The 14,010-nt window shown below is 25.0% G+C and overlaps 1 protein-coding gene across 4 annotated transcripts in view; it reads right to left on the bottom strand.

The window, feature by feature from the left end:
- Positions 1–14,010, bottom strand: part of LOC129968552 (mediator of RNA polymerase II transcription subunit 12-like protein) — a 60,162-nt gene that overhangs the window by 3,258 nt on the left and 42,894 nt on the right. For 2 of the 4 annotated variants that reach the window (XM_056082562.1, XM_056082564.1), the window contains exons 34-38: positions 11,376–11,630; positions 8,352–8,468; positions 3,802–3,837; positions 2,661–2,799; positions 1,451–1,785 (exon numbers count right to left, since the gene is read on the bottom strand). In XM_056082562.1, coding sequence (XP_055938537.1) covers positions 1,451–1,785; positions 2,661–2,799; positions 3,802–3,837; positions 8,352–8,468; positions 11,376–11,630 — 882 coding nt within the window. The remainder of the gene's footprint in view (positions 1–1,450; positions 1,786–2,660; positions 2,800–3,801; positions 3,838–8,351; positions 8,469–11,375; positions 11,631–14,010) is intronic. The other 2 variants (XM_056082563.1, XM_056082565.1) reach the window with 2 other exon arrangements.

Genomic DNA, 14,010 nt, shown 5'->3' with positions numbered 1-14,010 from the left:
AAGTAATATTAAATTTTTAAACAAATTATATAAAGTATATATGATTAGAAATTATCATAACTTCTGTATAACAATTTTCTTTATTCCTTATATTTTTAAGATATTAGTTCACTAATATTTTCCTGTGCTTCATTTTTTAAATCAATTTCCAGAGTTATCTATTTTTTTTTATATATATATACATAAGACCTAATTTATTTTTATATTCTATTATATATATTATTTTTATATTCAGAGTTATCTATTTTTATTGCTTGATTTTCACTGTTTAAAGTAGAGAAAGAATCAAAATATTAGAAGTTAAATATATGAGATACAATTGATTGAAATAGCTTTAAAAGGGTATTTGTTTCAAAAGCTCATTTTATTACATTTCCAAGCTCCCCCCCCCTGCCATTCATTATTTTACGCAAATTCATACTGAATCATTTATCATCAGGGCTGAAGTATCAAAGGGTCAAATAAGAGTTCTTACTTTATTAGAGAGTTCAATTTTTTTGCCATCATTTTCAGAATGATTTAATTTTATATATTTATTTGATTTACAAGAGCTGTGCACATGAACTTTTTGAATTATAACTGACTATAGTTTAAATTTCAAAACATTATTTGTAGGTCTTTTTTTATGGTTCCAAGTTCGTTTGCAAATCAATGTTGTCCAATTTTTTTCTATTCATCTGAATAACTTAGTAATAATTAATCTGGGAAAACGCTGTGTATTACTCTCAGTATTTTGCATGCAAAAATTAGATTAAATATACTTTATCATTCTAGTTTTCATAAAATTTACTACTTGCAAATTGCTTATACACGTATGAATAAAAGTCAATAAAAAAAATCTGACTTTAAAATTAAAAAAGTGGAATTAACTCATTTAAATATTTTTTTTTAACAAAAGATTTGAAGCAAACATCTTAAGCTGAATTGCAAGAATTTCTATTTTAATAAAGAGCATAGCATTTTTTGAGGAATTAGTTAAACCTTTAAAAATATCTTCGGTTGAAGAGATGCTACTAGATACACACAAAAGGAAACATTAATAGTATTGCTGTTATGCATCATAAATGTTTCATTGATGCAATATCAACTAATATATTACCTAATAGATGTTATATCTTCTGGATTTAAATTGGGTTAAGAAGTAATATTCTCAAATATAATATGTTTGGTAATAGGCCAAAATCATTATGAGTTGATTAGAAGAGAAGTCATTGTTCTAAATGGCAAATACTCTTATTATGTGGAAAATTTCCAAGATTAATTGTTTGACTTTTATTTTAGTTTGGGATTCAATAACATAATTATAGAGGAAATAGAATGATAGTATTAATAATTTCTAATAAATAGTATAAGCAACCTAACATATTATGTTGTACATAATGAGATGAATCACAATTAGAAATATGCATTGTTTATAATATTTCAAACAAAAAATTAGTTCATTACTCACTGGCATGCCTTGAGGGCGAAGCTGCTGTTGTTGTTGACGCATCATCATCTGGCGCTTTTGCATCATTTCAAAGTTAATTCCTGCAGATGGGTTCCCTCCAGGATGATTGACAGGATGTCCAGGCATGGGTGCTCCAGGTCCGCCCATGTGACTCCCACCCATGCTGCCAGGCATGTTCCCACCAGGTCCTCCACTTGGGGCAACACCACCTGCAGGGTGTTGTCCACTTCCACCAGGACCTGGGAGAAACTGGGTAGATGGGTGTCGGGCTCGAAGCATAGAGCTCAAGGCTTGCTTGGACTGGGAAAGCGGTCTTTCGAATCTCGGACCACCTGCTTTTGAAAATTGGAAAGAAAATCAGGTTTAGGCTTTAAAAAAATTTAAATACTAAAATCAACATAATCTGAACACTAATAAAAAATATTTTTGCTAGAAGAATTTTTTAAATTTAATTTTTAAGTAAAAGAAAAGGACAAAGAATTTAACCACATTTTTCAAATAAAAAAGAAAATTTGAATGCACAGAACATGCTGATAGTCATATATGACAGCAATCAGTAAAAAAACAATGTACATGTTTCAAAAGAATGATATAAATACACAGTTAAATAAAAAATAAAAATAATAAAATATTGATTTTTAAGCAATAATCATCTACAAATTAACATTGCAGTAACAAAAACAATTGCATGGTATTAATTCATACTTTATTGATATTCCTGTGGAATTTCAGAAAGTAACAACTAGCAAAAAGCAATTAAGCCCAAAAGTGGTTTAATATTGGAATTAAAAATAGTTAGCAGCCATTAATTACCTATTCGATAACATCTACAAATTGTATCTATTACATGTGAAAGGTTACACATATCATGTTTACATGCTAAAAAAAATGGGAAATAAGTTTTCCATTTGCCAAGTAACAAGATATTTATTTATGATATGCTAGGTAAAAAGAGAAAGCAATTATTTCTAAAAGAATCAATTAACTATTTCCTGGTGTCTTTTTTATTGGATATTAAATATACTTATTGTCTTCATGTGTTGGCCAGGTGGTTGCTGCAAGAGAGAACTTCAAAACTTTGACCAAAAGTCAAGTAAAATATTAAGGCACAAGTCAAGGGTAAATCATGAAATCTAAGAATAACAATGAATACCCATTTCTCAAATTTTTAAATTATTCAGCAATTATAATAGATATTACAAATAAGTACCAGGTGGCAGTGGTTGCTGTGGAGAATAGTAAGGAGGTTGTTGCATGGGCGGCTGTTGTCCATACCAAGGTTGTGGAGGACCTTGCTGATACATCATTTGATCAGGAAAGCCCATTCCAGGACGTATACCATGTGCTTGCTAAAAAAAAAACAACAAAAACAAGAATAATTTACATAAAAAATTTTATAAATTAGTTTCAAGTAATAGCAGTAGCATAAAATTGAGAAATTAAAGGGTAATGTTTAATTAAATCAGAATAGCAAAGTAAAAGCCAATGTCTAATCAAGATACAAATTTAAAGATAATCAAGAAGTTCCAATTAATTTGAATAGTATGAAAAGTGATAACTAGAGCATGGAATATGTTAAAATTTTTTTTAAATATTTACAAGATCTTAAAAGCAAATATCTTCATTATAATATCAGTAACTTCTAAAATACTATATCAGCTCAAAGATATATATAATTAAGAATTCTTGAATGAAAAAAGTATTAAAGAAAGATGTTTTTTTATTATTTTTTTTAGAATATCCAAAAAAAGTAAGTAAAATTATTATTTAAGAAAAGGAAGCATTACTAATAATTTATTTGTAGATAGTCCTTAATACTTAATATGGAAACCAGAATAAGTTTTCAATAATCATTGTATCGAATAAAACTGAATATAAATCAATTGAATCCAGTATAAAAAATACATTTTTTTTTTTGGAGGGGGAAGTAAGGAAATCTTCAAATTATTTAAAATTAGAGCACTAGAAAAATATTCTATCATATTTCAAAACAAGGGCTTTTAAAATATTTTTATAGTATTTTTTTCAGACAGAAAAATATTGTCAAAAGGTTGTAACACACAATTTAATGTTCCCTAGTATTTACATGTAAAGAAAGCATAAAAAAAAGATACATTAACAGAATTAAATTCAATAGCATTAACTATGATAGGTTTACTCCACTTTAGGTAAAATCAGCTTACTTCAAAAAAGTAATGAGTTAGTTACAATTCTACAAACAGACAAACAAAATAACCATCTTATGACTTAAATATCTCATGATGGATATCACAAAAAACAAACAAACCAGAAAATAAAAATACAATTTTTAAAAATATATGAGAAAACATAAATAAATCCCAAGCCATTACCTCTCTTTTCTTCCCTTTTGCAAACTCTTTTTCTACCTGAAATGAATCCTATTGATTTAGCTAATCTTTATTAATTAAAATTTTCTTAAGCTTTGTTTCAATCTTAGCCACACCTTAACAAATATTTATTTCAACAAAAAAAAATAAATATTACAACATAAAAGAAATGTATATTCTGAACTCAAATTCTTCAACAAAGGAAGCAAATACTTAGGTAAAAGTCAATTAAGCTTTTATAGCCTAAACACCACAAAATTAAAAAAAAAAAAAAAAAAAAAAAATGTTTGTCAAGGTGTGCTTAAGAAAGTGCAAGTGACAGCGTCAGCAGCCTGGACCTAGATCAATTTTTAATTAATTTCTTTCTAAATTTTAACTGTAACTTCTTTTATTCTGTGTTAGAAAATATATATAAGTGTACATCGATAATCATGTTCTTTACCCTTAATTTTTTATCAGCTTGTAATCACTTCAGAAATAAATCTACATATTAGTGTCATTATTTCAGTATACTGTTAGAAACTCCATATATTTGGCAAGTTTGTAATAACTCTTGCTGCATAAGGAAATGGATATTCAGATGGCTGAAGAATTTTAGAATTTTTTTCTTATAAAAATTAATCACATTTTTAATTACTATATAATTTCTGTGTTTTTACCCCAAATTATTCAGAAGAAGCAAAACCATTAATTTAATTGTTATTTCAAACATTTTAAAATATTTGGAGGAAAATGATAATAAATTAATTATTCTTACATTAATTACTAGTAATGAGCATTGTATTTAAATAAAAAAAATGTATTGCAACAGTTATTACAATGATTTAATACATAAAAAATCAAGCAAATAATAAACCATACCTTTTGAATTATTTGATTTAAATACTTGTAATTTCATGAAATAGAATAACAATATCTAACTATATCCAGTCCTAAACGATATTTAATTATAAATTCCTTTTGTAAAATGACAGAGGAATTTAATATGAAATAAAACTAACATTCAGTAAAAAAACAGCGAGCACATTCAAAATTTATTCAACAGTTTTCAATTAATGCTTAAAAATTACAGGAATATTAATACTTTAAAAAAAAGATAATTAAGTCTCAGTGAAACTGCAGCTTCTGCAAAATATTGATTATATTTTTAAAAATTCCACATTCACAAGCCAAATTTGTATACAAGCTAGTGTTAGTAAACTAAGGAAGCAGAGGTCTTTTCCCATAACAAATATTGCATCATGTGCTGTGTTTTGCCATGCATCAAGAAGCATATAAAATGCAATTCAAAAAGAATAGCTAGAATAGTCATTGCTTTTAATTATCATCAGATGTAAAATAAAAACAGATATCTTTAATGAAACAATTAAAAATACTTCTATATGTATTAACACTTTTCTGGATATATCTGACAGTGGTGTTAAATGTTTAGTAAGTTAAAAGAATGATGCAACCCCCAGCACAATTATAAAAGCACTGATTTATATCCATGATTAAGTTCCCCTAATTATTGACACAAATAAAAAAAAAATCAATTTTTGATACAATGAAAATAATGTTTTAAAATACAACAAAGTAAATGGTAAACATCATTAATATTAGCTACATATAACATGCATTTTATAATATGTAAATCAAAGCGATAGAAAAAGCGTTCTATATTGCAAAAAGTAAAATATTAATTGCAAAGCAAGAAAATTATTGAAAGATTGCCATTAAAAAATGGAATTTATGATCTAAATATACTAAAGTTTAAAAGAGTTGTGGGTTTTTGTGCAAAGCCACATAAGAAAGGCATAATAATGATATCATGCATTTCTATACAGTAAAAGTGAATAATTGTTTAAACATGCAAAATGAAATAAAAGAGAATGAATCATGCAAACTAATTCTACTTGAAATAAAAAAGCATGCTATAAACTTTAAAGAGATTGCAATAAACTGAAATTGGTGAAGGCTGCTGACATACACATAAAGAATTAATGAAAATAAGAAATAGTAAGCATTACAAATGAATATGAAAATTTAAAGTAATATTTCATGCAATTAAAAACAAAAATAAAATGAAAAATGTTTTAAATATAAATAAGACAAGCTATTATTTCATTTGCAATAAAATTTTTATTCTAGACAAATATGCTGTTGAGAAACTCAGGCTAGCTACTTTCTAAATTATTATTGCATAAATATTATATGAAAGGAAATCATGCAAACATTTTGACATTCTATTATATGAATTTTTAAAATACAAAAACTTTGAATAGAAACTGTTTACAAACATCTATGCATTAATTTTGCTTTTAATGATTCTGAGAGAGGGCAAAAGTATGTGCATATCCCAAATAATTTTATTTATAAAAAATAAGAAAAAAAAAATCTTTTTGAATTACATTTTAAAAAATTTCAGAAGTAGCTTTCTAATAAAACTTTTTAAATTTTTACTATTTTTGTACGAAAGTAAAATTTTATGATTTCTTTTACCTTATTTTCTAATTTGAAATTCAAATATACAAATGTATGGGGGGAAAAATTATAATTTGGATGTCTAAAGTTATCTTACTTTCAAGATTAATTAAAAATACAAAAAAAATTAAAGATAAAATTAAGATTAAAAATAATTTATTCTTTTTAGTCTTTTGCATTACTGTAAATTTTTCAAATATAATAAAGTGATCCACAAATAAAGAACCTTTTATGTAAATATAAATGTTGTTCATGACTGTATGTAAATAAAGACTTCATTCATAATTCACTATTAATTTATAATAGTACAAATTCCTGAATGAATAATAATACCTAGATCACATTGCTTTTTAACAACTAAAATGATAGTTATAGAACTGAAGAAAAAATATTAAATAACACTGTGAGCATACATGATGTTATTACACAAACAACATTTAACATTTCCTTAGAGGTTCAAAAATTCTAATAAAACATAAGGATTCGATATCTCTTTACACTTAGTAGTTATAAAAAAGTAATATTATAACATTTATTGGGTGAATAAATAAATAATAAATGTCATAGATTACAGAAAATTGAATTTATAAATTTTTCATACCAAGAACCATTACTTTCTTCAAAAGAGAGGGAAAACTACAATTTAAAGCACAAGCAAAAAAATTTAAGCCACTCTTTACTAATTAATTTGATATTCTGATAGATTTAATTCATCAAGTTCCCAATTTGTAGCTATACTATACAATAATTGCGAGTGGAGCTATTACTTTAACAATAATAAATTTAATGGATGTTTAAATAATAGTTGAATATTCATTCAATGGATTCTACCTTCCTGCTATTGAAATACTTCACCTGTGGATAACAAGAAAATATTACAATGACAGTTGAAAGTTAAAGCTCTAATCTTTGCCGATGTGCATTTAAGGACACATGTTGCTTTTGAATAAAATTCGTAAAGATATTCCAGTCAAAAAGTATGTGAACAGGACACCAAAATTTATACAAAAAAAAGTTTAAATTTAGCAAAATGGCTTTAAAATAAACTAAATATTTAAAATTCTAAATAATTAACCAAAAAAAAGGCACTAAAAGACTTTCTTACTTTATATAAATAATTTCTTATATTATTACTTTACAAAAAATTGTTACAGCTAAAATAAAGAATTGTGATAGTAATTAATATATTCAATTTTATAGCAGAAGAACCAGATTTAACCAAGCTGTAATAAAGCAGTAATGAAACCTATTTCTCTGTATTAAATAGGTAATATTTTATGATTTCACTAGCATCCGAAAAAAATTATTTTAACTAAAATTAGGAGATTTGTATATCAGGCATATTTTAAATAAAAAATATTAATTAATTGAATATTAAATCTGCATATTATACAATGTTTTCCAGGAAAATGGAATGTTTTCATATATCTTGCTTGTAAAATAATAAAAGCAAAAGACTGAAATATTTTTCAATTAAAAAATTAGTAAAATTATCAACTTTTAAAATATAACAAGATCCTGACGTGCTGTCTCGCAAAAAAAAAAAAAAAAAATATATTACAGCTGAATTAAAAAATTTATTAATCCCTTTTTATTAAAAAGTAGAGAATCAAAAAGAAACCTTCATTTATATATAAATAAAAAAAATAACTTTTACATATAAATATGTCTGATATTAAAGACTGAAATCTCAATTAATGGCTATTTTTTATTTAATAATTTTGTATTTTAAATCATATGAAAGCTTCATTCAAATCAAAGGCAATCCTAAAATACATGAGATAAAACTATTTTAACAAGGTAGAAAAGAAAAAATTGAATTCTAACTAATTCTATTATAAATTCAAATTCTGACAAAAGTTATTTTATAAAATTTAACTTATTAGGATGAATTTAAATTGTGAAAACAGTGAGGATATTCTTAAGCATATTTAAGAAATTATAGCTGAAAAACATAAAGTATAATATTGAAACACATTATGGTAATAGATAAAAAAAAAAAAAATGAGAAATTAATTTTTTTTAATAAATTGCAAAACCAATAGATATTATAAAAAATACACATTTCTGATATGCATATATTTACTTACCTGACCATTTACCATTTTAGCAGCTCTACGACGGCGTTGTTGTTGTTTGGGTTTTTTAGCATTGCCCCTAGGAGATTGCTCAAATGGCGTTTCTCTTCCTCTCTTAATGTCTTCAATCTGAAATTTAGAAATGTATAGATTTTAACAAAATAATTGCATATTAAAATATTTTAACAAATAATACATTTATATCAATTCATAAATCTTAAATTGCTGACAATATAAGTTTTTTAAACTTTTAATAAAACACATTTTTTTTTAAATATGAGTATTTTGAGTATTTAAATATGAGAATTTTGAGTATTTTTATACTCATGCAATTCTAAACACTGATTTCTATATAATTCTAAACATTGATTTCTACATTCTGCTTTTTCATATATTGATAACATTAAAAGATAACAATTTGGCTATTTTATATGTTATTAGATCGATAGAGAACTTTAAAACAAATACATTTTTATTTATATATCCGAGTATTTATAATAGAAAATTTATTTGATTTTTCGAAAATATTAATCATTTTATGAATTGAAAGATTTATCTTTAAATTTTAGTTCAATTATTATACATTTAAAATGATTTAAAAGAAAAACACAATAAATGCAGAATGATAATTTATGGCACTGAACATAAATAATTAAACAATTCAATAAATAAATAAAAATTTCAATTAATTAGCAAAGGCTAATAATTTATTAGGCTAGAGTAATATACTGTGCCACACTGAGAGCATTACACATAACATTATCATATAAATTACATCATATTAAAAGTTCAACATCTGATATATTATTATTATTATTTTATTTGTTTGATAAGATTGTCCCCCCCATATGAAATTTCAATTCAGAAAAAAAGCATTTTAAAAGGGTCTTAAAATGGGGGGGGGGGGGGGAATAGAGCTAAATTATAAGGGCAGATCAGCTTGAATAACATTTCTGCTAATCTTGTAAAAAAACTTGTGTGCATTTTCATTTGCCAAGTACAAGCAATAAATCGCCAATTTTTTTCTTATTTCTACAGTTTCAATTTTTAAAGTTAAAAAAAAAATTACCTTTAAATAAAATATGTTTATTATTATTATTATTTTTTCATGAAAATGAGTCATCTTTAAGTTAGAACAAATTACTTTAATTTTTGTTTATAATTATTGGCTTATTGCATCAAATGGAGGATTTATAGAAAAAATATTGAGCAACCACACTATTAGAATTTTCCATAGCCTCTTCAGTGCTGAGGTACACATATGAGTACCTGTAATATTTTTCATTTTTCTTATCTGGTAAAGTCAAATTTTAACGAAATAATGCATGCATTTCAACATTTATGAATGTAGCTTCCATTTTGCATCAATAAATAGCACTACAGTTCGATACTATTTTTCATATCCATCGCTATTAATTAGACATAACAAAAATGGCGTTGCACAGAAAACACAGCAAATATAAGTAATTGTTTAATAAAATAAACACTTGTATATATTTTTAGAAAATGCCCAGTGCCTGGTTAAAGTCATTATAAAATTATATCTTGTTATCTATAACTGAATTGGTGACAATACAAATTTAACTAAGGTACACACATATGCGTACCTCAGACGTTTTCATGCCCATTTCCTGACTGCTTGCGATCTATTGCATTGTTTATCTTTTGAGCGATTGTTTTCAAATTGTCATTTACTTGTCTTTGAATATATTGTATATCTTTTTTATAATAAATAATTCTTATGTTCTGTAATGTAATAAGATATAAATTTAAAAATATTTATTTTTTAACTTTACTAAGAAATTAAATTTTATAGCCGTCTTGTAGACAGTAATTGATATTTCATTCCAACATCATGTATATACAGCATTTTATGAGCTAATAGTAATTTTTTTCACGTCAAGTGGCTTTAACTCAAAAGGAGGTAATTGAACTTTTAGAAAAAAGTGATTTTAGGCGAAGCAATAGAATTTCTCATATATCGAAAATAATGAAATCTGGCAAATGGGATGAATGGGTCACAGACAATAGTCAAATGTACCTGGTTAAGTAGAAAGATAATAAATCCATGACTCTATTATACATGAGCCAACTGGAATAGGCAGAAGACAGTCAAAATAATTGAAACAAAAAGCTGATATAAAATAATCTGCTATTGTAAAAGCATATAATATGGGAGGCACTGACCATTATTTTGTATATTACCGGTGTGCAGTAATTACAAAAAAATGACTGACGCGAGTATTCATACATTTTGTAGATTTTAGTAGTTGTCAATTGCTTGATATACTATAAAATGGTGGGAAAGTGACAAGCAGAACTGTCAGGAATGAAGCCAAAAATGTTATGACCTTATTGCAATTTCGAATGCATACAATTCAGTCCCTGTTGAAATATGAGGGAATAAATAAAATAATTATATAAAATAGAAGAAAATAATATTACCACCGATTATATACAAAACATCAAATGAATAGAAAGAAATGAGCTAGCTTCAAAAAGAATTGCAAGAGTTAAAACCATCATAAAATTACTTCAGAGTGACTAGATTAGAATATATACCATCAATTTTTCTTGCTTGGCAATATTTTTGAAAGTCACAGAATTTTTTTAAAAACTTTTATTTCTGCTTACATGCATATTTAAAATTCAAAGTAAATTATTGAAGAAAAACATACTCTTAGTTTGAACTTGGAAATATACCATATTAAATCAGAACTAAATCATTATTATATAAACAGCATACACAATTTTTTTAGAATATAAGAATTGAAAACAGCAGTATAGAAAACTTTAAATTCAAAATTTTGTAATTATTTTTGTCCCAGTAGAAATGGCTAAAAGTTATCAAAACTTTATGCTAGAGACAGTGCTGAAAAGTTTTGGGGTAATTTTTTCTTTAATTTAAGGTAACTTGAATGCTATGCATTAGCAAACACGGAGTCAAAAATACTGATTACATGATTACAACTACTAGTGTATTTCAACTAGTTGTAGTAAAATAAAAGATCAATAATATACATCTCCTTTACTTACTAATATTTGAGGCTGTTTCTCAGGAGGTGGCTCTAACTCTTCAGCAGGTAAAGGTGGGGGTTCTAAATAATAACTACTAGGTTTCTTCAAAGAATGTGTATGCCATAATAAGAGTCTTTGAGTCTCTTCATGGCGAAGAGGTTTCCTTTCCATCCTTACAGCCCAAAACCAAGACCAGGAGAGAGGTGCTGGATTTTTATGGCCTTCTAGCAAATCCCAGGGACTTACTTTTTGTTTTTGAGAAACTTGCAAACCCTGTAACATCAAGAAAGAATATTTGAAATAAATGATAAGAGTTTGAATTCTATGAACAAAATTAAGAATCAATATTTAATTTGAATAAAAAATTAATTTTTCTTCTTATTCTCTATCATTTTTTTTAAAATTTTTTTGTATGAATACTGAATAAAATGAATTCTAATAAATGAAGTCATATTAAATTTCATTCATTCAGATAATTAAAATTATTTTTATTGTTGTAATTCATTTGTGTTTGAAACTATGTGTGTATATATATATATAAATTGAAGATCTGAAATAACTTGAAAATCATTCTAAATATTGACACACATTTGCAAATGTCATTATATAAAAAAGCAGCTATATTAACAGTCCATTTTGTTTTATATATATTTTTAACTTTCTGATGCAAAGAATTATAGAATTTGATAATTTCTCTAATTAGGATTCATTGCATAAATAAATATGGCAGTGGACTGATTGAGATAAAAATATTTCACTTGCTTTACAGACATGAAACATTTTCATGTTCACTTATTCTTATTTTCAGATAAAATTTGTTAAAAGTTATATGTATACATATTCTTAACATCTTTTGAGAAAATACTAAAGAATATAACCTTAAAAACCTTAAAACATTTTTAAGTAACTCCACATTTCATGTCTGTAATTTTATGAATGTACTAGAATTCTAAAATTGTGCCCAGTTATTGGTTTCAGATGATGATAAAATATTATAATTTTGATGCTCTTATCACTTAATATATTCATTTGGTGTCACAAGATGATCTATTTAGAAATATTAGTTTTTGGATTCCATGATATGTTACCATGAATCATGAAATATAATAAAGATTAAAGAGAGAAGATAACAAAAAAGCTTCAAATGTTGTGTAAAACAAATAAGCAATGTAGCAAAGAATAGGAAAGAATATATATATTTTTTTATTGAAAATCAAGCTATATTAAAAAGATCATATTCCTTAGAAGTCACCATAAAATCATATGAAAGCAGTCCTTGGTTTTCATTTCAGTTAAATTATAACAGAAAATAATTAAAATTCCAGTTTACTTAGAATATTTCAATCCAAATTTCATGCTTTTATAATTTTGTTTTGAAATCCATATATCTGATTAAAAAATTAATTAAAGTAAGAATATAAAAGTGTTATAAAACAATAAAAATTAAAATACTCATTTTTAGAATAAGAAGATTATTAAAGCAAATTAGAATATACTACATTCAAATATATATATATATATATATATATATATATATATATATATATATATATATATATATATATATATATATATATATATATATTAGGTATGAATTAAAAATATTTGTTTTTAGAAGCCTAGAATGTTAGAAAGCAGTTTTCTTGAAGAAGAAATTTTATATGATTATTAGAACACAGGTGTAAACTTAAAAAAAAAAGGGGGGGGGGATGAGGGGCAGATGATTTGGTACAATGATTTACATACAACAATGCATTATTAGATTGACAGTATTCAATTTCCATATAAAACAAAAATATTTAAAAATTATAAAAATATTAATTAAGATTAAAAAATAGGAAATAATAAGCAGAATGTTTATAAATAAAGTTAATAATATAAATAATAAAGAGAGAATAAAAGAATGTTTATTTATTCACTTTTAAAAGCCATGTTGCATCAATGTATTAAAAAGGAAAAATTAATTTTTAGTTAATAATCTGGAAGTCAAAACAAAAGTTTTATAAGCATGTGTCACAGAAAAAAATAGCAGTTCTATAAAACCACACAGAATATTACAAGAGAACAAACAAACAAACAAAAAAAAAAACATTGAATTAATTAAAATATATCAAATATATCATAAATGTGATTTCAATTCCAATTTACTTAAAGCTTTTGTATATGAGCTTAACACTTTTACAATTACTGTTTTGATTTCCAGATTTTCAATAAAAAATTATTATTCAATTTTAATACACTTATAAAATTAATTTTTAAAAATTATTTATATTCATTATTTTTTATTAAGCAAATGCTGATTAGATTTTGAAAAAGTGAATCTTTGAAAAAAAATTTCTAATTATTCTCACCTCCAAGTTTATAACTGTCAACACAGTCCACATATAGATAGGTAACAAATATATACATATATCAAACAAATATAAGATTCATCATCATAGGCCTATAGATAAGTATTCAATTATTCATGCTTTCAGTATTCAAATCCCCGCAGAGAATATTTCAAAGTAATTGCCAATGGGAAAATAAGAAATTTTGCATTTCTATATTTTCTTCAACAACATCAGAATAATCAACACAGAAATCCCTTTTCCTTTTCTACTTAATCTAATTATACCAGTTTTTTTTATTTGCCAGATAAAACTTTTTCTTT

The sequence above is a fragment of the Argiope bruennichi genome, chromosome 5 (assembly GCF_947563725.1).
Source record: "Argiope bruennichi chromosome 5, qqArgBrue1.1, whole genome shotgun sequence".
NCBI lineage: Eukaryota > Metazoa > Arthropoda > Arachnida > Araneae > Araneidae > Argiope > Argiope bruennichi.
Note: the sequence above shows the minus strand (reverse complement) of the source record. Positions and strands in the feature narration are given on the sequence as shown.